Below are 25456 nucleotides of genomic sequence, written 5' to 3'. Positions count from 1 at the left end.
GTGCAGCTGCTCTGGAAAACAGTGTGGAGGTTCCTCAAAAAACTATCCATAGAACTCCCTTATGACCCAGCAATAGCACTGCTAGGGATTTACCCAAGAGAGACAGAAATGCTGATGCATAGTAGCACATGTACCCCAATGTACATAGCAGTACTCTCAACAGTAGCCAAAACATGGAAAGAGCCTAAATGTCCATCACCTGATGAGTGGATCAAGAATATGTGGTATATATATATACACAATGGAGTACTACATGGCAATGAGAAAGAATGAAATCTGACCATTTGTAGGAAAGTAGATGGACCTCGAGGGTGTCATGCTAAGCGAAATAAGTCAGGCAGAGAAGGACAGATACCATCTGTTTGCACTCATAGGTCTAACAGGAAAACAGGAGAAACCTAATGGAGGACGAGGGGGAGGGGAAGAGAGAAAGAGAGTTGGGGAGAGAGAGGGACGCAAAACTTGAGAGACTATTGAATGCTGAAAATGAACTGAGGGTTGAAGGGGAAGGGGGAGGGGGGAAAAGAGGTGGTGGTGATGGTGGAGGGCACTCATGGGGAAGAGCACTGGGTGTTGTATGGAAACCAATTTGACAATAAACTTTTAAAAAATAAATGAATAAATAAACATTAAATTTAAAAGTTAGTATGAGAAAATAAATACTCCAGAATATTATTATGAGTATTCATGACTATACATGCAAAAATCTTGAACCAAATATTAATGAACTGAGTCCAGTTAAAAAAAAGGATAAAACACCTTTATGATAATAAAAAGATAAAAATAAAAAGGTCTAAATTGAGTTTATATCTGCAATGCAAGATGTAATGTTTGAAAGTCAATCTAATTTCACATTAATAGAATAAAACTTTAATGAGGAGGACAGAAATCAGTTCTACCTTAATGGAATAAAAGAACACTGGAATAAAGAAAAAAAGTTAATTCTATATTAATATAAGAAAAGAAAAAATCCTGTGGTCATCTCAATAGATGAAGGAAAAGAGATTGATGAAAATTCAATATCTGTTACTTATAAAAACTCTTAGCAAACGAGGAATAGAAAGGAATTTACTTAATCTGATAAGGAATATCTACAGAAAACCTTTGACATTAGGAACAAGACAAAAATACCTTCTATTACCACTTTTATTCAACATTATACAGGAGGTCCTAGTCAGCATTGTAAGGAAATTCAGTAAGTTAGTAAATAAATAAATATCAGAAAAGCAAAAGCAAGCTTTCAATATTCACAGAAACATGCAATTACAGATCTAGAACTATCCAAAAAAATCTACAGAAAAATGATATCAACTAAAAGAAATGTTTAGGGGTGCCTGGGTGGCTCAGTCGGTTAAGCGTCAAACTTCAGCTCAGGTCATGATCTCCGTGTTGTGAGTTCGAGCCCTGCATAGAGCTCTGTGCTGACAGCTCAGAGACTGGAGCCTGTTTCAGATCTGTGTCTCCCCCCTTCTCTGCCCCACCCCTGCTCATGCTCTGTCTCTGCCTCTCAATAATAAATAAAAATTAAAAAAAAAAAAGAAATGTTTACCAAGAATGCCAGGTACAAAATTAATATATAAAAATCAATTTTATTTATTAGTAACTAATGTTAGAAAATAAAGTTTTAAAAATATATATCATTTATAAATAATAAGAACCTGGGGATAAAGCAACTAAACAATGTATAAGACCTTTCTGAGGAAAACCACAAAACTTTAATGACAAATTAAAGAGGCTTTAATTAATTAGTGGAGATGTTCATAGATTGAAGAATTCGATATTGGAAAGGTGTTATTTCTTCTCAAGTTGATGTTTGATTTGGTGCAATTTCAATAAAAATTTCAACATGTTCTTTCATTAAACTAAACAAGCCCATTCTAAAATTTATAGGGAGATATAAAAGACCTGAAGAACTACAAAGTGGCAGGAATATCTTAGCAGTTTAGGAATAGGTTACTTCACTAGATGCCAAGAATTATTATAAAGCTATAATAATTAAGACTAGTAATAGTAACATAAAGATGGACACGTTGTGCAGTGGATTAGAGAGCCTTCAGACAAACCCATTAAAATACAGACACCTGATCTATGAGGAAGCTGTTACTGACAGATAATGGGAGGGAAGATGGTCTTTTCAATAACCATCACTCAGATAAATGGGCATCCCTGAAGGAAGAATTGAAATTGGCCTCCTACCTCATATCATAGTAGGAAATCAATTCCTGGTAGATTAAATGTGATGGTCAACTCTAAAACTTTTAGAAGAAAATATTTTTTTAAACTTGGAGTAGGGCAGGTTTTCTTTTAAAACTGTAAAGACCACTAACTATGAAGGAAAAGATTAATAAAAAATCATACTCTATTAAAGACCATCATCAAAGATACCACAAAGACCGTAAAACGTCAAACCACAGAGTGGGCAGAAGTTATTTGCAACACCTAAATTGACACCAGATTCATATTCAGAACTTATATGTGAGATGTACAGTCATGAGACCCCTTTATGAATATAGCAACCAGCAGTATTTGATCCTTATCAAAACTACGCAGGCTGTAGATCAGCCTTCTGGGCTAAAGGTGGTCATTTTTCTGCTTTTACTCCCATCAAATCTCAAATGTTGAAGGTAGGTCACAAATGAATATATATACAGTATGCTTCTCCCTTTTAAAAAATTCATAGACATGGTAGGCAGAATTACGGCCCCCTGAAAATGTTTACATCCTAACCTATGAATGTGTTAGGTTACATGGCAAAGGGAAATTAAAATGTTAATCAGCAGACATTCAAACAGGAAGATTATCCTGGACTATTTGGGGAGCGAGGAGAGATGCACAGGATCCTTAACATGTCACAGGATCCCTAAAAGCAGAAGGAGGCAAAAGAAGGAGAACCGGAGAGGGCAGCATCAGGCCTCTACCTGACATCGCTGGCTTGAAGATGGAGGGATGGAACTAGCAGCCAAGGAATGTGGGTCGTCTCTAGGAGCTGGAAGACGGAAGGAAACAGATTCTCTCATAAAAGCTCCAGAATGAATGCAGTCCTGCCAGCACACCTTGATTTTAGCCCATTGAGACTTACTTTTGACTTCTGACGTCCAGAAATGTAAAATAATGAACTTGTGTTGTTTTAAGCAGTTTGTTACAGCAATAATAGGAAGCTAATACTAAAAATTACAAAGTGTTAAAACTATCAAGGAAATGCTTATCACTAAAATCAGAAGATTGGTTTCTCTTTTGGAGAGGGAAAGAGTTGTGATTAGGAGGAGGTCCATTGGGGCTTCTAGGATACTGGCAATATCTTATTTGTTCGAACATATATATGTTTTATATAGTCTTCTGCATATATGAAGTTTAACATCATTCATTGCTTTTATAACCAGAAAGAGTTTTAAGAGTAATACATATCCATAATTTTTTAAACTCAAGGTTTTTTATCTTTTATTATTATTCAGTGTTTTTGTGTGTGTGTGTGTGAGAGAGAGAGAATATGAGAGAGAGAGAATGAGGGGAGGAGAGACAGAGAAGATGGAGACACAGAATCCAAAGCAGGCTTCAAGCTCCGAGCTGTCAACACAGAGCCTGACACGGGGCTCGAACTCACAAACCATGAAATCATGACCCGAGCCAAAGTTGGACACTTGATCTACTCAGTCACCCAGGCACCCCTTGAAGGTTATTTTTTGAAGTCATTTTAAAATCACATTTCTTTGACTATAAAATTACTTCTTATCTTAAGGAAATATGACAAAAATATTTTTTTATAAACCATTAGTACTTTACAATATTTTCCATAATATGATCAGTGACCTAAATGACTCTTTAATGAATTTATAGCATGTAAAAAAATTACTCAGTTAACATAAGGAGGTGGCTACTTGTCCTCCCAAATTGAAATAAAAATACAGTTTAAGTGCAAGACCTTATAAGAACCTTTAATTGAAGGGTGCCTGTAGCTCAGTCAGTTGGCCGAGCAGGTGGCTAGGTAGCTTTAAATTTGCTAAATATTTAAAAAATTAAGGAGTGCCCATTTGTTGAGATGCATCTAAGCCTAGTGTATATCATGCTGTTATTTTTTGTTCCTTCCCTAGTTTGGGGACAAAAAAATGACAGAAGTGGTTTGTTTCATTTAAGTAATCTCAACACCCAACATGGAACTCGAATTCATGACCCTGAACTCAAGAGCCACATGCTCCTCCCACTGAGCCAGCCAGGCACCTCTCATTTCTTCCACTTTTAAAATTATCCTAATAAAATATAAATAAGAATTGATTTAAAAAAATAATTCTTGTTGCATATAGTAAGAAAGTGGTTGTTTACAGTGTGATTCTGTAGGAAATTTTTAGTCCTAGGTACTTGATGGTCTCTGTTAAGGAGGCTTTAACTTTCTCCTAATGAATACAATATGGGGAGGCATTTTGGCCAGATGGTGATCTGTTTCCCAACTTCAGAGTAAGCAGCTCTGAGGCTTGCAAGCTGGTGTGGCCTGGAGGGAATATGTGAGTTTGGGGAGCAGACTGTGATCCAAATGAAAACAAGAGGCAAAAACCTATGGAGCAACTATCACAATTTTTGAGTTTGCAGAAAGACCTGTGCCTCTGAGTAGAAGCTTCCAGTGCATTGCAGAGAATGCTTCCTCAATTTTGGTGTTAACTGCCATTCAGGGTACTCTAGCAGCTTGACCTGAGCTCCAAGGATAAGGCAAGCCATGGATTAGCAAAGGAAAATAATTCATTTGAATGAATTCCAGCAGCCAGAGACAAGATGAACAAGCTAGTTACTATAGTTCTAGTCACTAGAACAAGTGACTTCAGTGAAATAGAACAGAAATAGAAATTGGAAGTGATAGGTGACAGATTTAATAGGCAAAACAAAATAAATTAACCTAGATTTTCAGGAGAAACAAAGTGACATGCTTCTAATGGTAGCATTAAAAAAATGAAGAAAAGTTGGGCAGGGACTCAAATTCCTGGTCTGGAACATTAAGTAGAAAAGTTTACCAAAACAGAAAATAAACAAGTAAGTAGGTAGGTAGGTAAGTAAATAAAACATTCGAGGAGAAGGAGAAAGAGCAAATGGAGGAGATGCAACAACTAAAGATATAATAGGGGAGCATTTCTCTGATTTAAAGAATGATTGAGTTCCAGGCCAGAGTGTTGAAGATGATGGGGAGACAAAAAACAAACAAACAAACCCCAAGCTGTGTACAAAGGAAAAGTCATCAAGATATGTGCCGGACTACTCCAGGGGACACTGGAGACTTAGAAGGTAGTAAGTAACGTCTACAGATTCCTAAGAGAGGGACTGTGCCTGTACCTAGCCAAGTATGATTCACATGTTTATGGTGAAAACAAGATACTTGTGGATATGCAGGAATTCAGGTCTTCCATTTAGGAAAAGTTTTCAGCAAAGGATTCTCACCAAATAATTGCCAGCAGAGACTTTAAGATTGGGCAGAGGAAGAGAAGAAGAGAAAAACAGCGGTAGGCAAATGAATCTCACAGTATATTTAACTAAGTCTAAATGGATAATGATAGAGTGACTGTATTTCAGCACATTCCTTTGTCTTCTGCACTTTCTGAAAGTTTGCAAAAGCTTGATTAGACTCAGGTTCTGTCCTTCTGGCAAGAACATAAATGATGTTCTACAGGGAGGCATACAACTTCTGATTGATATTTAAAATTTTTTTTTAATGTTTATTTTTGAGAGTGAGAGAGGGAAAAAGAGACAGTGAGTAGGGGAGGGGCAGAGAGAGAGAGGGTGACACAGTCTGAAACAGGTTCTAGGCTCTGAGCTGTTAGCACAGAGCCCGACGTGGGGCTCAAATACATGAACTGCAAGATTTTGATCTAAGCCAAAGTCAGACACTTAACTGACTGAGCAACCCAGGCACCCCTCTGTTTGTCTTTTTGTAAAGATAGCCATTAATACACAATTCTTTTTTTTTTTTTTTTGAAAGAGAAAGAGAGGGAGGGCCAGAGAGAGAAATCCCAAGCAGGCTCCACGCTGTCAACACAGAGCTAGACACAGCGCTGATCCCACAAACTGTAAGATTATGACCCTACCTGAAATTAAGAGTTGAACACTTAACCCAACTGATCCACCCAGGTTCCTCAATACCCAATTCTAGATTCTATCATTACTTTTCATTTATAGCTAGAACACTTACACAAAGACGCCTCTCTTGATCTGTTTGGTTACTCAGTGGTACAGTTCATATAGGGAAGGCAAGATAAATGTTTGAGTTTCCCCCTTTATCAGTTTACAAGATAATGAATTGGTTCTCTATTATCTCTCTGGGAGGAGGAGATATCATTATAAACTAGTATAATTCAATATATGTGATAGATTTGAGTCCTTTGCAATTACCTTTATTAAAGCTCAAATTGTCTCATCTTTGGGTAGTTGGAGCAAAAATGGTTCCTGAATCCTTTTGACATGACCCGCATAATCTTTGTAAAGAAAAGGGCAGTATATTTTGTTCAGTTTTGCTTTCTTTTCTAAAAACCTCAGAATGTTTCTGTGCTTTTGGGAAGGTGGATTTTAGGGATTCATTGTTTCCTAGGATATTTAATACTTAGTATGATCTTTGGTGTAATTGTAGGCAAATATGCCTTAGAATTTGTGTTACTTGCAAAAAATAATGGTTTTATTTTTTAAGTATATGGAGATTCAAAAAGAATCCGTATTTCACCGCAAAAAGCTGTAGAGGCATATGTTAAAATGGTTTTTTCAGTAGATTTGTAAGTGTTTGAACGTTTACTCTGGACAAGTCTCTAAAATGGGAACTCTTGGGAATTCAAACAATCATGAAACCTGCTTATTTACCTAACATTTCAATAAAATAAGTTCCAAGGATTAACCTTACACTTTATTTTTCTTTCAGATCTGTCACGAAATCGCCTCTCAGAAATTCCCATAGAAGCATGTCATTTCATTTCTCTTGAGAATCTCAACTTATACCAAAATTGTATTCGGTATATACCAGAGGCAATTCTAAACCTACAAGCTCTAACATTCTTAAATATTAGGTAAGGATGTTTCTTCTTCTTCTTCTTCCTTTTGATTTTTGGTTTCATGTGATCTTTTCACTTCTCTCTTGGTTTTCAATAAAATTTACACTATCTGTTTATATCTGCAGTGTTGATACATGTTCTTAGGCTGAATTAGTATTTCCTATGTCCTCCTTGTTTCTCCCGTTAGCTTTGTAGCTATAAGGGTCCTTAGTCTGATAGGATTGCAACAGTCTTAGAGCTGTGGTTCTCCAATTAGATTTTCAGATAAGCTGTATCAGATGAGGATAGTAGATCTGAAAATACTTTCATTCTTGTGATTATGTATTTTTGTGTACTAATTTCTGAATGTGTAAATGCATTTACTTAGCTCATTTCTACTTTTTCATATCTTGGAAGACTTTTTTCATTATGAAAATTATAAATGTTCATTGGAGAAAATGAGCAGATGTAGAAAGGTGTAAAGAATATTCATCAAAATGTTGTATCTGAGTTTTATAATTATCAGGGATAGTTTCCTTTTGATCCAGGCTTTTAGTCAAATTTTTAAATGAATTTTTCCCATTGTCACAAAACAGTCTCAAAATATTTTTATATGTAAACATCGTATTGTACAGTTTATATACTTCTAAAACTCGTTTTCCCTCTTGGGTATTTAGTTTATTTCAGTTTTTTGCTGTGATAAAAGTAGTATTAACAGAGGCTCTGGTATGTAAATGTTTATTTTTCTACTTCCTTAAGATAAATATCTAGGAATTAGAATTATTTAAAAAGTTTTATAGGCTCATGATCTATATTAGTAAAATCAGCAAGAGGTCTTAAAAATGGGGCCAGTTGACCCTAGAGATTAGCAGATTCAATCTATATAAGTAATATTTTAACTTACTTTTATCCTAATGATAGATGTGTACTTTTAGCTCTGATTTTGCATGTTTTTATATAAATAAGATTCCTTACTTCAGCTGACATGATACATTTGAAATCAGAACCTGTCACTTGTTTTCTATAGAGCTATAGATTTGGATCATTTATGTGCATTTGATTATAATGTATATAATGATGAGAGAAGTAAATTACAACTACTTTTATGTATATAACCCTTTTATGTAAGGAAGGGGCGAGGATGATAGTCATCTATCCTATGTTTTTAATGTTTATTTATTTAATGTTTATTGGTTTAAAAAAATTTTTTTTTACCATTTGTATTTATTTTTGAGAGATAGACCGAGCATGAATGAGGGAGGGGCACAGAGAGAGGGAGACACAGAATCTGAAGCAGGCTCCAGGCTCTGAGCTGTCAGCACAGAGCCTGACATGGGGTTCAAACTCATGAACTGTGAGGTCATTACCTGAGCTGAAGTCAGACACTTAACAGACTGAGCCACATAGGTGCCCCTATTTAATGTTTATTTAATATTTGAGAGAGACAGAGAGACAGAGTGTGAGCAGAGGAGGGGCAGAGAGGGAGGGAGACACAGAATTTAAAGCAGGCACCGGCCTCTGAGCTCTCAGCACAGAGCCTGATGTGGGGCTTGAACCCACGAGCTGTGAGATCATGACCTGAGCTGAAGTTAGACACTTGACTGAACCACCCAGGTGCTCCTACCCTATTTTTACTTATTTATTTATTTATATTTTGAGAGAGAGGTGGGGAGAGAGTGAATCCCAAGCAGGCTCCTCACTCAGTGCAGAGCCTGATGCGGAACTCTATCTCACCAACCAAGAGATCATGACCTGATCCAAAATCAAGAGTCAGACACCTAACTACTGAGCCAGCCAGGTGCCCCTACCATATTTTTAAATTACTTTATCTTACATAAAATTAACTTTAATAAAGTAATAATATGTGTTTATGTAGCATGTCATTATACAAAGGAGTTTTATGGTACAGGGCCCTGTAGGATAGGTAGAGAAAGATTAAAATCCTCCATTTACAGATGAGGGTCTGTAAAAAGTAGATAAGTTAAATATTGTGCCTAAAACCACAAAGCTGATAAGTGAGGAAATGGAAGCTAGAACCCAAATCTTATACCCTGTTTGTTCCTTCCATGACTTAATATTTATCATCTACTGAATATAGAATGGGAAAGATGAAAATTTTTTTCTTGAGTGTGGGTTCTAATTCTTTTTCTACTTACCCATTTAGTCGGAACCAACTGTCAACATTGCCAGTACACTTGTGTAATTTACCATTGAAAGTCTTAATTGCTAGTAATAACAAATTGGTGTCACTTCCAGAAGAAATTGGACATCTCAGACATTTAACAGAACTTGTAAGTTAATGTTTTACTTTTTTATTGTTTCATGTATATGTATATACATAGTGATACCATACTCTGTTTTGTAGTAAAGAAAGAACCATGATTAAGGTGTGTTTTTGAGTTTTTCCAGGTATTGATAGTGAAGTTTTGGTGGTTTATCAGTACTGAAATGCTTCAGCACAGAGTTAAGAACTGAAAGTACAAGTCTAGTGGGTCCACATAAAATGAGACAAAGCCATTAGAATTAAATTGTAACCAATATTAAGTGATTTCTGTGTTAATAAGTGTTTGAAATATAAGTTAATAATGCATTTGGGTTTTTCACATTAAATCTTAATGGCATCAATGTTCTGATTTAGGATTAGCCCCTCTTGGGCGATGGGCACTGCTGAGGTCAGGCTTATTTTTTTTGGCTGTACAGTGCTATCTCTACACCTGTCTCCTTCTCTAAAGTAAGCTATTCTTTACTGCCTTCTGTTTTCCAGGAAGCTTCACTTCCATGTACCACTCCTTTTACTCTTTAGTGGTTCTGTCCTGGGCATGGGAATGAGACTTTTCCCATTTAATCACCACAGTAACATTATGAATTAGGTATACTTATCATCATATTACAGCTGAGAAACTAGCACTTAGCGAGGTTACGTAATTTGCCCAAAGGTCTATAACTCAAGTAGAATTTTAAACCAATCTACCTTAACTCCAGAGCCCATGTTTCATGTATCTGAAATGGTCCAATACAATTACATTCATTGAGATTTGGGAGGATAGTTTCATGTAGGTTTATTAACAAAGATAGACATCATGAACAAAAATTACATGTATAATTTAACTAGACCACACATTAGCTCTTTTTTTTTTTAGGTGGATTATGAATGTAAAAGGTCACATGTAAAAATTTACAAATATGTTAAATCTAGAGTCTAGATACTAGATTACTGTTTATTTAAAGGCAGTTAGATCTAGGAAATTAAGTCCAAAATGTATGTTTGTTGGCATTTCTTCAGAACCTCATTAATTTTTTTAAATTTTTTAAAATGTTTATTTTTGAGAGAGAGAGCACGAGCGCAAGCAAGGGAGGGGCAGAGAGAGAAGGAGACACAGAATCCAAAGCAGGCTCCAGTCTCTGAGCTGTCAGCATGGAGCCCAATGTGGGACTCGACTCAAGAACCTTGAGATTATGACCTGAGCTAAAAACCGAGGGAGCCACCCAGGCGCCCACTTCAGAACCTGGTTATTAATATGAACTAATAGTAAATTCTACTTGTGATTCAAATTCTGATTTCCAGTCATTTAAACTCTCCGCTTATTGAATCCTAAATACTTAAAAAATAGATATGTCTTCTAGAAGGAGCTTTTAGCTTTCTACAAAAGCAGTGAAATGATATCCTCAGTCATACAAATAGTTTGTGTCAGAGTGAGAATTAAGAATCCCAGAGCTTTGATTCCCACTGGATGGAACATGTTCTGACAATATCCTATTGCTTCTTTCTTTTATTTAATTAATTTATTTTTTTAGTAATCTCTACACCCAATGTGGGGCTGGAACTCATGACCCCAAGATCAAGAGTCTCATGCTCCTCTGACAGCACCAGACAGGCACCCCTCTTTCCCTTCATTTTAAAGTGAGGGTAAACTTGTCTTTCAAGATATACATTTTCCAAGAGAAATACTAGAAATTACTGTTATCGTCTAGCTCAGCTCTATTTTCCCTATCCTTTCAACTTCTTTTCCTTTTAACTTTGATGTCCAGAGCATTGGAATCAACAATAGAGCTACTGATTCCACTTCAGTCATTAATTGGTAGGAAAAGTGGAAATAATCTTATTTTCTCTAAGACTATTGTGGGAAATTTTTAAATTAATGTCTGAAGTTTTTGATAAGTGATCTTTTCTTATAGTTAAGTCTATTAATGCATTGTTTTTGCTTGTATACTAGAAGAATTTTAAGTGTTAATATGGCATTTTGTAGCTTTTATTAACCTAGACAACTTCCTGCTGTTCCCCATGGATTTATACATTTTTCTAGCTTGTGTCAGAGTTATGGAATTCTGAATTTGTCAGTCTTGGAATCTGTAGTCAGCCTGTTTTCAGAATCCGTGTTATCAAGCTGTTGACCAAGATACCAGAAGGCTTGCATAATACATGTATTGGTACCAACTTGATCAGATGCCAATAGGGCAGCTTCTGTTTTTTCCATAGCCAATGAGTTATGCGTACTTTACTATTTCCCCCTCATTTTCAGTTTCAAAAAGAATGATATGAGTAATCTTCAGTGTATTTTTATTTTATATCCTTGAGCAGGTAAACTGGTATTTTGAAAATAGGATTTCCTTTCAGTTAATTTTATCATTATAATTTTTATCATTGTTCTGCTTTTTTTCTTCAAATTTAATTAGAATATATATAAAATAGACCATAGGAAGGGGAAGAGGGAAAGAGAGTTGGGGAGAGAGAGGGACACAAATTATGAGAGACTATTGAATACTGAAAATGAACCGAGGGCTGAAGGGGGACAGGAAGGGGGGAAGGGGGTAATGGCCATGGAGGGGAGCACTTATGGGGAGAAGCACTGGGTGTTGTATGGAAACCAATTTGACAATAAACTACTATTAAAAAAAAGAATATATATAAAATAGAATATTGTCCTAAACAGATGTTTTTATACTTTTTTCTAATTTACTTTTTCACTAAAAGTTTCATTTGGTCTATCACTAAGCTTCCTGTCCACATCTTAATAAATCATTTAATTTTTGTTCTGCTCATAAAATTAATGTAGATTCACATAACATCTATAAAATCAGAAGCCTATAAGTTGTTAAAATTAAGTGCTACTACAAACTGTGGAATTATTCTTGGACATAGAGTCATAATTTTTGTTTTACAGTTAAGACAGACCATAGGTATTATCTTTATCCAACCTCATTTTACAGATGGTTTAAAGCAGACAATTTGTAATATTAGAAGAATTCATTACTTTGTATCTTTTTGAAATAGGATGTGAGCTGCAATGAAATTCAGACAATACCTTCCCAAGTTGGTAATTTGGAGGCCTTGAGAGACCTTAATGTCAGAAGAAATCACTTAGTACGTTTGCCTGACGGTAAGAAATTGTGAAATAATTGTTTTATTTTTATTTATTTATTTATTTTACATCCAACATGAGCTCGAACTCACAACCCCAAGATCAAGAGTTGCATGCTCTACTGGCTGAACCAGTCAGGTGTCCTGAAATAATTGTTTATTATTATTTGTCTTTTTGTATTAAAGATCTCTCAGAACTGATAGGTACAAGACAAAAATATATAAGAGTTATAACAGGGGCACCTGGGTGGCTCAGTCACTTAAGCCTCTGACTCTTGATTTCAGCTCAGGTCATGATGTCACAGTTCATGAGTTTGAGCCCTGTGTTGGGCTCTGCTGACAGCATGGAGTCTGCTTGGGAATTCTGCCTCCTTTGCTCTCTGCCTCTTCCCACCCCACTCATGCACATTTTATCTCTCAAAACTAAGTAAATAAACATTTGGGATAAATAGATAGATGGATGATAGATAGTTACAGCCAGTGTTCAAGGTATAATGGTTTAGTTATTACATGTTATCTGTTTCATTGTGGATTTTATTTTATTTTTAAGTTTATTTATTTTTAGAGAGAGAGAGAGCAAAGCATGTGTGGGGGAGGGGCCTGTGGTATCAGGTCTCTGGTTTCTTTAGGTCGGTGAGGGGTCACACAGCTTGCTTTTTATTAGTATTCCCATCTGTAAGTAACTAGATTTCATTTTACAGTATCAGTTCATCATTAAGAAAGAATGGAGATAAATACATTAAATTCACTGTATTTCACTAAAAACTCCTATAAAACTTGTCTGGTTTTGAAATATCATCATTGTTCGTTTCCATCTCATCACCCCGCAGAGCTGGCAGAGTTGCCTTTGATACGGTTCGACTTCTCCTGCAATAAAGTTACAACAATCCCCGTTTGTTATCGGAACCTCAGGCACCTACAGATGATCACCCTAGATAACAACCCTCTACAGTCTCCTCCCGCACAGGTAAACTCTACTGGATCTGAAGGATGGTGTGAACTTTTATGACAAAGGGTGAACTTAAAACTTGAAGTCCTATGCATTTATCTTTTTGTTACAAATGAAATTTTTTTTAAATAAATTTACACATAGGCATTCTTTAGAAGCCTTGAATAAATGGGATGGAGGACAGGTAATGTTTCCAGAGTGTGGTTTTCCTTTCATTGAATTGATTTTTTTTTTAAGTTGAAGGGTTCTTCCTTGAAATTTTTCCAATAAAATTTGAGTTAATTTCTTTCTAGTAAAACTTGAGTGTAGGCAATGTAAATGTCTAGAGACAAATAAGAATACTTGGCTTTCAGAACAAAGGATTATCAGTACATTTCTTTTGACCATCATTTTTGTACTTTTTATTTTATTATTTTATTTTATTTTATTTTTAATTATTTTTTTTTTTTTGGTTTATTTAGTTTTGAGACAGAGATAGAGCACAAGTGGGAGAGGGGAAGAGAGAGGGAGACACAGAATCCAAAACAGGCTCCAGGCTCTAAGCTGCCAGCACAGAACCTGATGGCAGGGGCTTGAACCCACAGACCACGAGATCATGACCTGAGCCGAAGTCGGACACTTAGCCGACTGAGCCACCCAGGCATCCTGTAGTTTTTATTTTCTAAAGTCTTTAAGTTCCTCATTTAGTCAGTTTGGTCATTTGTTTATCAGTGACTGATATGAAACTGGTAATAAGTAATTATAAGGTAGCTTCATATATAGATTCTAGACATCCTACTTTTTTTTTTTTAACTTTTTAATGTTTTATTTATTTTTGAGAGAGAGAGAGAGAGAGAGAGAGAGAGAGACAGTGTGAGCAGGGGAGGGTCAGAGAGAGAGAGAGGAGACACAGAATCTGAAGCAGGCTCCAGGTTCTGAGCTAGCTGTCAGCACAGAGCCTGATGCGGTGCTTGAGCCCACGAACTGTGAGATCATGACCTGAGCTGAAGACGAACACTCAACTGACTGAGCCACCCAGGCGCCCCAACATCCTATATTCTGAACAACTTTACCAGCCTATATTTTTCACTGTGGAGTTTGTACTCTATAATTGATTCCTGGTCTTGTTCAAACCTCTGGATGGCAACTATCTTTCTGAGTAAACTTCATAACTGTAGAAGGTTCTCATAATCCTAAAGAATTTATATTTTTACTTCTGTCAACAGAAATATTACTTTAATATTTAATCTTTTGTTTCTTACAAAAAGTAGGATTCAAAACATAATTGTCAATTATTCCTGACTGTGCCTAACTAATCAGTGTGATAAGTTTACTTGGTATTCTATCTAACATATATACATATATACATTTCAAGTAAATGCATAAAATAACAAATATGCTATAATGTAGTGAGTATTCGATTTTTAATATCACTGTATATGTTTGATAGAAATGCCTTCTAATATGCTTTGAAAAGGGATACATATATTTCATATAAGTAATAATTTGGTTGCATTTATCTGTTCCCTTTTTCAGATATGTATAAAAGGCAAAGTCCACATATTTAAGTACCTGAACATGCAGGCTTGTAAGATTGCTCCAGATCTGCCGGATTATGATAGGAGACCCTTGGGTTTTAGCTCCTGGTGAGTATGTTCTATTTTTTTATTTAACGTATTCCATCTTACAGGGAATCAAACTAGACCCTAGATCTGCCTGGATGTTTAACTAAAAGGAAATAACCTATTTTAACACTGTCTTTCTCAGAATACTTGTATTAACAGTTGATTACATAGATTGACAAAGTGTACTTCTAAGTTAGGGTTTCTCCGTCTCAGTTATTGTTGATATTTTGGACAAGGTAATTCTTTGTTATGAAAAGCTGTCCTATAATTCAGAAGATGTTTATCAGTATTTGTGGCTTCTGCAGCACCCTCCACAGTGACAAACAAAATATCTCCAGATATTGCCAAATATCCCCTGTGGGGGTTCCAAGTTGAAAACCAGTGATCTGAGTGACTTAAATGCTAACCTTGGCTCTGCTGTTAAAAGTTCTGTGACTTAAAGCAAGTCATTCAGACTTTTTGGGCTTCATTTTTTAATAGGGGGTGAAGAGATTGGATTTGATGACCATTAATATACTTTCAGGACCTTTTAGTCTGTGACTCCTTCGGCTACATAACACCTGACTTAGACGGGTATCTCCTTGGCATTCCCAAACATTTGGAACAATCTTAAGAAACATTAGTTTTAGAGTATTCAGAAGGCCTTTGAACAGGCAAAATGGATGTCTCCATCAAGGTCTTATTCAAAAGAGAACTGCTCTGGCTTTCTCTTAGAGCCTGTCACATTTTACATAAAAGCACAGTCCTGATGAGCTTGCTTCTCAGTATCCTTGTCTAAAACAGATTAACAAATTTCTGTTTTGGTAGAGTTTGTAAAAGCAGACATATTAAACATACAAAAAGTGATTTGAAGAAAAAATAAAACTTAAAAAGCGACACATACTAAACAAAAAATTCAAGTTAGTGGTTAACTCTGAGAAGAGGAAGATTTGGTATGAAAGAGGCATAAAGGGGCTTTAAAGGTATTCATGTTCCATGTTTTAAAAGTTATATCTGTTATAGTCTTTATCTATATGATACATTGCATTATTTTAATAAGATACTTAAAATTAAGACACACTAAAAAGATAGCAACTTGACACAATTAGGCATATATGCAAAGAACCCTGCATATTTCAGTAATATTTTAAGTTATTACTATGTTAGAGCACAATACAGTAAGTGATGCTCATTAAGAAAATGCTAAAGTATATTAGATATGTCATTTCCAGTAAAGGGATATAGGCATTACAGTTTAAATTTTTTTCATCAGAAATTACTGGAATTAAATATTTAAGTGATTATGGTGTAAAGGAGTAATCTCAAGCTATTTGAAAATACAGAATCTGATTTTTCAAGTAAATTAAGTATTACTCCAAAGGGACTTGATCCCAGCCCTTTGCCACAGAAGGTGTCTTTCTTCTTTACCACTGTATCCTAGTTCACCTGAGTGTTTGGCACAGACAGTAGACAATAAATATTCACTGAAGGAATTAACAGTCCGTTTGATCACACAAATGTCATTTCCCTCCTAACCTTCCTTTGCTTAAAGTCATCTGAAACAACTTTATGGTGACATTCTGGGGTTTTTTTTTTTTGGTTTGGTTTTTAGATTGAAGATTTACGTAGACACTATGAAGGATATTTAAAATACTAGCTCTGATCTGGTTGTTTAAGCAGTAATACAAATTTTAGTATATTTATACAAGCACACAAGGAGAAATTAACCAATATCATATATACCCATAAAAGATTTCAACAAGAACATCTTAGTTCAGGGGCGCCTGGGTGGCTTAGTCAGTTAAGTGTCCGACTTTGGCTCACTTCATAATCTTGTGGTTTTTGAGTTTGAGTTTGAGCCCTGCGTCGGGCTCTGTGCTGACAGCTCAGAGCCTGGAGCCTGCTTCAGATCCTGTGTCTGCCTCTCTGTCTGCCCCTCCCCTGCTCATTTTCTCTCTCTCTCTCTCAAAAATAAATAAACATTAAAAAAAATTTTAAAAAAAGAACATCTTAGTTCTAACATGTTTACCTATGAGAAGACTGAAAGCAGGTATGTGATGTTAAGGAAGACATAAGAGGTTGTGACAGATGGTAGGGATTTATGTCTGGCATACTCTCTGCTATCTAGGCACAGAGGAATGACTTTGACAGTGGGAAGAATAAGAGTGGACCCAGACCATTATTGCCAAGAGTTTTTAAATTTTCTCTATTCATTATGTCCTTTTCTTTCTTAATTTCTTTTTCCTTCTACCTTGGTTAATTGCTTATAACATAGAACTTTTGTATTATTTATTGAAAAAAGTTTTGTTTTTCCTTTTCAAAATTTTCACTAAATGTGTTCTAGTCCTGTACTCTTGAAAGATGTACAACAAATAGGGGCGCCTGGGTGTCTGAGTCGGTTAAGCGTCCAACTTCAGCTCAGGTGATCTCATGGTTCATGATTTTGAGCCCCCATCAGGCTCTGTGCTGACAGCTCGGAACCTGGAGCCTGCTTTAGATTCTGTGCCTCTTGTCTCTCTCTGCCCCTCCTGGACTCATACATTTTCTTTCTTTCTTTCTCTCTCTCTCTCTCTCTCTCTCTCTCTCTCTCTCTCTCTCTCAAAAATAAATAAAACATTAAAAAAATAACAAATTTAGTAACTGCTGTTTAAAAAGGGAAGGAAGGAAGAAAGAGAAAGAAAGAAAGATGTACAACAAATTAACGTAGCTTTTATTTTCCCCCTTGAAGTTAATAATCTTTGGTAAGGAAAAGTTTTTCTCTCCTGAAGTAGCAAATAGGAATATAAGCTGCTACCGCTGCCTTTGAGATTGGAGTGTAAGGGGGTGCGTGGGGACTACTGGGCCGTGTGTGTGAAGGCGCGCCCGAAGACGGAGGCAGCATCAGCTTCCATCAGAATAATAAGCGTGACTGAGGCCTGTCGTGCTAATTACAGAACCTGGTTCTCTCTGCCGTTCAGGTCTCAGTCTTGAGCACTAATTGGTCTTGGCCTAATTTGTTTGTGTGTTTGGATTTTTTAGAGAGAGAAAGAGCATGAGCAGGGGAGAGGGGCAGAAGGGAGGAGAGAAGGAGAAAGAGAGAGAGAGAATCCTAGCAGGCTCTGTGCTCTGCACAAAGCCCAACATAGGGCTGAGTGCCGCAACCCTGGGATCATGACCTGAGCTGAAATCAAGAGTCGGATGCCTAACCAACTGAGTCACCCCGGTGCCTCCTCTTTTTTTTAATAGAAAAATCCTCATCATAATACTTTAAAAACATTAAACTTACATATTTTTTTTTAAAAAAACTGGCAAGAGACATATATATTTGCAAAGAGATAAAAGGATTAAATCCATGGAGAAATGTATCCTAATTGTAAAGGCTAATATTATGTCATGTCCTTCCAAAGTATTGGTAATTATAGATCTGATATCTCCCAGTCCCTAAAATAATACCTCATTATGCTCACTAGATTAATCTGTATTCTATATTTTCCATTTTTTCTGGAGTTTTGTTACTTTATTTGTAATTATTTCAGAATGTCCCAGAAATTATTTTATATACATATCATATGGATAAAATACATCTTTCAACTTCTCATGCAGCAGTGAATGGGACGTTACACCTTCATGTCTCTTTTCCTGGGGTACAGACTAGTGAGAATGCATTGTAGGGGGCAGTACTTTGATTCAGAATGCTGTCATGGAGTCAGGATGCCTGTACTACTGGGAAGTTCACTTAACCGCTCTGGATTTCAGTTTCTTCAGCATGATCTTTATTTACCCGGTTGATACCTTAACAGTATTTCTGAGGATTAAATGACGTGTTTCTGAAAGTGCTTGGCTGACCATAAAGTCCTATGTAAATACTAGGCATTCTAATTACTAGCTGTCTACTGTGATCTAGGACTAGTTTAGTGCTGAGAGTCTGGTCTTGCTAAAGAGAATTTTTATTAATCCTGTAGCTCTTTAGGTATTCAGTACAGATTAAATGCTGGGGTACTTTTCAATCCTTAGGTGTAACTTTCTAACTACTTTTGTGTAATATAAAAACAACACACAATCTTCTTAAGCCATTTTATACAGGTCACAAGTGTTTTATTTCTAAATGTAAATGCTTCCAACTCTTGTAGCAAGGGTGTTGCACTGTTACAACTTTTATGTTCTACACAATGGCACATGTATTTTTCCCTAGTGATCTATAGTGACCTATACTTTTTTGCTGATTTGATTTTCACCAACTTTATATTACAGACTAAACATTTGTTTAGGGTAATGTAGCAGTGAGGAAAGACGAAGTCAGCGGTAAACAAGACTAAGAAAAGTCCTGCTTCTGCAGCCCCAGTGACAGAATTAATTCTCTCCAGCAAGCCTGAGCTTGTTGTGAAAGCAATAATTGTCCTTTATTCATACTCAATATTCTTAGCATCTAGCACACTGTGTCACATTCAGTAAATGGTGAACTAAACTCAGATGAAGCAGATGTAGTGATTTGATATAACAGCAAATACTCTCTGAGGGCTACATTCTTCATAGAAATAATCATAATAACTTTTATTTAGTGCTTTATAATAGGATCTGTGCAAATCCTTAGCTTGTATTTTCTCAATCTTTATGGCAAATCAATGAGGTAGGTGTTGCTAATCTCCCCCCTCCCCCCGCCTTAACTGATGAGGAAACAAGATGAGAGAAGTTAAGCAACTTAATTAAAGTCACATAATAACTAGTAAATGATGGGGCCAAGTTGCCAGTCCAGATCGGTTAAACTAGAAACCTCGTTATGTTTTGTGCCCCTCGCTGCACTGTACTGACTCACAGTTCACGTTCCTGCTACGGAAGAGGCACCTCCACATTTGAGCCCATGTTGTGCCAGGTGGTTTACCCGGGAGACTGGGCTTCCGGACAGGGCACCACTAGAGCCTGGCTGGCAGGACTCTGCTAGGCCTCCTGAAGGCCATCGTTATACATGGGGTGACCATGCATCTCGGCTTACTTGTGACTAAGGGTTTTCCTGGGACACAGGACTCAAAGTGCTAAAACCAAGAAAATCCTGAGCCAACCTGCGAACTGGTAAACCTGTCTGTCTCACTTTAATCTTACCAGTTCTGAGCAAGAGCGAGTTATGTGGAGAAACTAAAGGTAGCAAATAAAGAACATAAAGAAAATGATACCTTGTTGCAAAGATTCTATTAATTCTCTTTATGAAAAATTTCATAGTAATATTAAGCATATCTCAGTTGATCACTTGATATATCGAGTATACATTATATAGAACAGTATCTTCTAGAAATCTGAAAGCCTTTACTTGAAAAAAAATACACAATGTTTTTTTTTTATATAGTTTATTGTCAAGTCGGTTTCCATATAACACCCAGTGCTCTTCCCCACAAGTGCCCTCCTCCCTCACCACCACCTCTTTTCCCCCCTCTCCCTTCAACCCTCAGTTCGTTTTCAGTATTCAGTAGTCTCTCATGATTTGTTTCCCTCTCTCTCCCTGACTCTTCCCCCCCTTTCCACTCTTTATGGTCCTCTGTTAGGTTTCTCCTGTTATTCCTATCAGTGAAAATATATGGTATCTGTCCTTCTCCACCTGACTTATTTCACTTAGCATGACACCATCGAGATCCATCCACTTTGCTACAAATGGCCAAATTTCATTCTTTCTCATTGCCATGTAGTATTCCATTGTATATATAAACCACATGTACCCCAATGTTCATAGCGGCACTTTCAACAATAGCCAAATCATGGAAAGAACCTAAATGTCCATCATCTGATGAATGGATCAAGAAGATGTGGTTTATATATACAATGTTTTAAAATACTGTTCAGTAGGGGCATCTGGGTGACTCAGTCAGTTAAGTATCTGACTCTTGATTTTGGCTCAGGTCATGACCTCATGATTCCTGAGATCAAGCCCTGCATTGGGCTGTGTACTGACAGGGCAAAGCCTGCTTGGGATTCTCTCTCTCTCTCTCTCACTCTCTCTCTCTCTGCCCCTTTCCCTTTTCTCTCTTTCTCTCTCTCAAAATAAATAAACTTAAAAAACTTGGACAAAGACTTGAATAAATATTTAACAAAGAAAGAGATACCAATGACCGCTAAGCACCCAAAAAAGTGCTCAACATCATTTATCATCATGGAAATGTAAATTAAGGCACAAGACATCATTACACGCCCACTAGAATGACAAAATTAAAACTGGCAGCAGTGGAGCACCTGAATGTCAGTCAGCTAAGCATCCAACCTTCAATCTCCACTCAGATCATGATCTCACAATTGTGAGATTAAGCCCCACGTCAGGCTCTGTGCTGACAGTGTGGAGCCTGCTTGGGATTCTCTCTCTCTCCCTGTCTCTCTGCCCCCTTCTCTCTCTCTTTCAAATTAAATAAATAAACTTAAAAAAAAACCTGACAAAACCAAATGTTTATTGAGGAGGTGGAGCAGCCAAGTGCTCTCATACATTGCTTACAGAATTATAAAAATGGGACATGTACTTTGACCTAAGTATTTGGCAGACTTAGCTGCTTTCTTGAGGTATAACTACAAATAATAACACCTGTCCATTTTAAGTGTGCAGTTCAGTGAATTTAGGCACATGGATGCAGTCATGAAACTACCAACACAATCCAGATATATAGCATTTCCATCAACCATGTTCCATTTTACAGTAGATAATTCAACCCCAGGAAACTACTCCTCTGCTTTTTGTCAGTATAGTTTTGCCATTTCTAGAGTTTCATATAAATGAAATTAAGTATTATGTAGTGTTTTGTGTCTGGCTTCTTAGCAAAGTATTTTTGAAAATTACTGATGTATTTAGAAATGGGTAAATAATGGACATTTCACAAAAAAGGTAAATGAATGGCCAACACACACAAAATGATGCTCAATATCATTAGTCACCAGGGAGACACAAATTAAAACTACAGTGAGATACCACTTTTCACCTACCAGAATAGCTAAAATTAAAGACTGACCACACAAGTGTTGGCAGGTGGAACTCAAATACTTTGCTGAGTGAATGCAAAATGATATAGCTCCTTTCAAAAGCAGATTGGAAGGTTTTTTTTTTAAGTTAGGCCTATACATAACAAATAATTTATCCGTTCTATTTGAAGGTATTAAAACGATCAAGAATTTCACTGACATGATGCCAAACCAAAAAAAGCCAGATTTAAAAAATTACATATGATTCCATTTCTATGAGTTTCAGAATAAGTAAAATTAATTGTATTACTTTTTTATTGCTGCCATAATGAATTGCCACAAATTTCAATTTTTAAACACAAATTTATTATCTTACAGTTTTGTAGGTTCGAGGTCTAAATCTTGATCTCATTAGGCTAAAATTGTAATGCTGGCAGAGCTTTATTCTTTGTAGGCTCTGAGTAAGATACATTTCCTTGCCTTTTTGAGCTTCTGAGAGGCTGCCTCATTCCTTGACTCTAGACCAAGAGTCGTCTTCAAGCCAGCATTGCATCACACTGACCTCCTCTTCTGCCTCCCTCTTCTACTTTGAAGGACCCTTTTGATTACATTGAACCCATTCAGATACTTTACAATAATCTCCCTATTTTAAGATTATAGCTGATTAGCAATTTTATTTTTATCTTCAACCTTAATTCCCCTTTGCCATGTAAAGTAACATATTCATAGTTCCAGAGATTAGGTCTTGGATATCTTTGGGGTCTTATTCTGCCTTCCATACTAATTTGAGGCTTAAAAAAAAAAAAGTCAGAATAGTAGTCATCTCTTAGGAGCACCCTGTAGCGTGGTTAGGGGAATTGACTGGTAAGGGCTATGTGGGAATTATCTGGCAAAGTAGAAAGGTCTTATATTGTGTGAGAGGTGTATATTACAAAGATGTATTCATTTGTCAAGTATATAGCTTAAGGTGTGTGCATTTCAGTGTATATGAATTTTACCTTAAAAAGTACTGTTAAAAGTAAGACTGGAGGGAGGCATGGTGAATGGGTTAGTAGCATAGATGAAACAAGAATGACAGTATGTTGATATTTTTGAAACTGAATGAGTGCTATTATATTTGTATACTCGTATACATTATATTTTCCTATTTATTTTAATTTGGAATTTCTCATATTAAAAAGTTAAAAGAATGCCCATTAAGGAGTGCCTGGGTGGCTCAGGCGGTAGAGTATCTGACTTCAGCTCAGGTCATGATCTCATGGTTTGTGGTTCGAGCCCCCTATTGAGCTCTGTACTGACAGCTCAGAGCCTGGAGCCCACTTCAGATTCTGTGTCTCTCTCTCTTCCCCTTCCCTGCTCATTTTCTGTCTCCTTCTCTCTCAAAAATAAATAAACATTAAAAAAAAAACTTTTAAAAGAATGTTCATTTAGTTCTAAGTAAGTTAAATCACTAAATGGCATGGTAATGTTTATTAGTAAAATTGCATTCAGTTTATTTCAAATGTTAATTTTATTTTTTTTTAATGTTTTTTATTTATTTTTGAGAGACAGAGAGAGACAGTGTGAACAGGGGAGGGCCAGAAAGAGAGGCAGACAGAATCTGAAGCAGGCTCCAGGCTCTGAGCTGTCAGCACAGAGCCCAACGCGGGGCTCAAACCCACGAACTGTGAGATCATGACCGGAGCTAAAGTTGGACACTTAAACTCTGAGCCACCCAGGCGCCCTTCAAATGTTAATTTTAAAACCTCAAACTTAAGACTACTTTCAGGGATCATTTCTATAGTTCGTTAAAACCTCAAACTTCCCAGTAACAGCTAGACTCTCTTTTTTGGCAGCCATGAAGAAATGTACTCAGGTCGCCCTTATGGAGCCCTTGATTCAGGTTTCAATAGTGTGGACAGTGGTGATAAGAGATGGTCAGGGAATGAAGTAAGTATTTCTTCTATTCTGCATGTTCTAACTCCTGACTAAGAGGCAATAAAATGATGAAAATGGAAAGTATCTTAAGTGGATTCAATTTCTCATTATGTAAAATATGGAAAAGCCAAAAGAGAGAGAAAAACTCCCACAGAGAGCTACCATCTAGAATTGATAATCTGTTTCTTTGCCATTTTTTACGAAGTGTTTTATATGTTTATTACCTCATTGTTTTATGTAAAGAGCTTAAGTCCTGGAAAGCCAAATGGGAACTGAGCCAATTACAACTGAAGCCTGAAATTTGCCAGGCTGGGTAAGCTTGAGCAGAAGTGGTAGAAGGGGTACTGGAAGATGAGAAAATAGGATTATAGGCTGATGGGTAATGAGGCAGGAACCTTAGTGAAGACTATTAACATGCTCAAGATAAATTACTTTCTTAGCTAATTATATCTTTTTTCTCCTGTGTTTAATTATTATTATGCTTTCCCTCTTTAAATTAAAAGGTTGAATATTTGAGTTATAAATTGGCTTAACTGATGAAATAAGCTTTTGTTAATAAGCGTGATAACCTCCCATTTGTAACATTGTTTCATTCTTTCCAAAGTAAATTAACTTCAGACCACAGCCCACATTTGTAATTTGGAATTGCTTGTGTATGTGTGAGTGGGTGTGTACATAATTGTATCTGTATCCCTACAGATACCTGCGTAGAGCTTTAAATTCATGTTTATTTATAGAGTCATATATAACTTCTCATCTTTTTTAATTGTAGTAAAATATACATACCATCAAATGTATACCATTTTAACCAGTCATAAGTACATTCATACTGTTGAAAAACCCATCACCACCACCACTCCAGTACTTTTTTTGCTGTTTCTTTTTAAATGTAAATTTTAGTGAGCTTCTCTTATGTCCATGCTTTAAATACTATCTTGTTTAAAGTTTGAAATATGTTTAAATGTTACTGTAATTTTTTTTTAAGCCTACAGATGAATTTTCAGATCTGCCTCTTCGAGTAGCAGAAATTACTAAAGAACAAAGACTACGAAGAGAGAGCCAGTACCAAGAGAATCGCAGCAGTTTAGCGGTGACAAATGGTGGAGGTAGGCATGATTCCTTGTGACAGCCAAAGCTTTGTGATTACTCCAATTTTTTAAGTGGTCTTTTTCACACCCACTCCTTTTTTGCGTGTATTCTCTCTGTGGTCATTATTTGACCACTTCCAGGAATTCGATGCACTTCTTGACACTTAACTTTGTATTCATCTGGAATTGTGTTCTTCAGGGGCATCTAAATCCAAGATGTCTTTATTTTGGTATTTAAAATATTATAATCTGAATTACTTTTTTTTATTTTATTTTTTAAATAGCTCTTTAACAGGCAGAGCTCTTTTTACTTTGGGCTTCTGAGGCAGACTCTTGATTTCAGCATTCTATTCAGTCTTGCTTAGTTTAAATTCGCAAATTCTAAGGTTTAAATATTGAAGGCCAGCTATAAGGGAGATATTATTTTGGTTTTCTAGAAATCCATTTGATAAGAGCCTTCATCTTTTTTTTAAGTTTTTATTTGAATTCCACTTAGTTAAGATTATATTGGTTTTCGGTGTACAGTGTAGTCATTCAACACTTTCACATGTTAACTTCCGCTAATCACAACAAGTGCACTTCTTAATCCCCATCACCTATCTACCCCATCCTCCCCACCCCCCACCGCCCCTCTGGTAACCATCTGTTTGTTCTCTATAATT

At 36.3% G+C, this 25456-nt stretch overlaps 1 protein-coding gene across 9 annotated transcripts in view; it reads left to right on the top strand.

The window, feature by feature from the left end:
- The window catches only part of LRCH3 (leucine rich repeats and calponin homology domain containing 3), a 121067-nt gene that overhangs the window by 48551 nt on the left and 47060 nt on the right, over positions 1–25456 (top strand). For all 9 annotated transcript variants that reach the window (XM_029939485.1, XM_029939483.1, XM_029939482.1 and 6 more), the window contains exons 2-8: positions 6884–7028; positions 9157–9283; positions 12265–12370; positions 13182–13318; positions 14816–14925; positions 23625–23718; positions 24692–24812. In XM_029939485.1, coding sequence (XP_029795345.1) covers positions 6884–7028; positions 9157–9283; positions 12265–12370; positions 13182–13318; positions 14816–14925; positions 23625–23718; positions 24692–24812 — 840 coding nt within the window. The remainder of the gene's footprint in view (positions 1–6883; positions 7029–9156; positions 9284–12264; positions 12371–13181; positions 13319–14815; positions 14926–23624; positions 23719–24691; positions 24813–25456) is intronic.

This window comes from Suricata suricatta, chromosome 5, assembly GCF_006229205.1.
Source record: "Suricata suricatta isolate VVHF042 chromosome 5, meerkat_22Aug2017_6uvM2_HiC, whole genome shotgun sequence".
Classification (NCBI taxonomy): domain Eukaryota; kingdom Metazoa; phylum Chordata; class Mammalia; order Carnivora; family Herpestidae; genus Suricata; species Suricata suricatta.
Note: the sequence above shows the minus strand (reverse complement) of the source record. Positions and strands in the feature narration are given on the sequence as shown.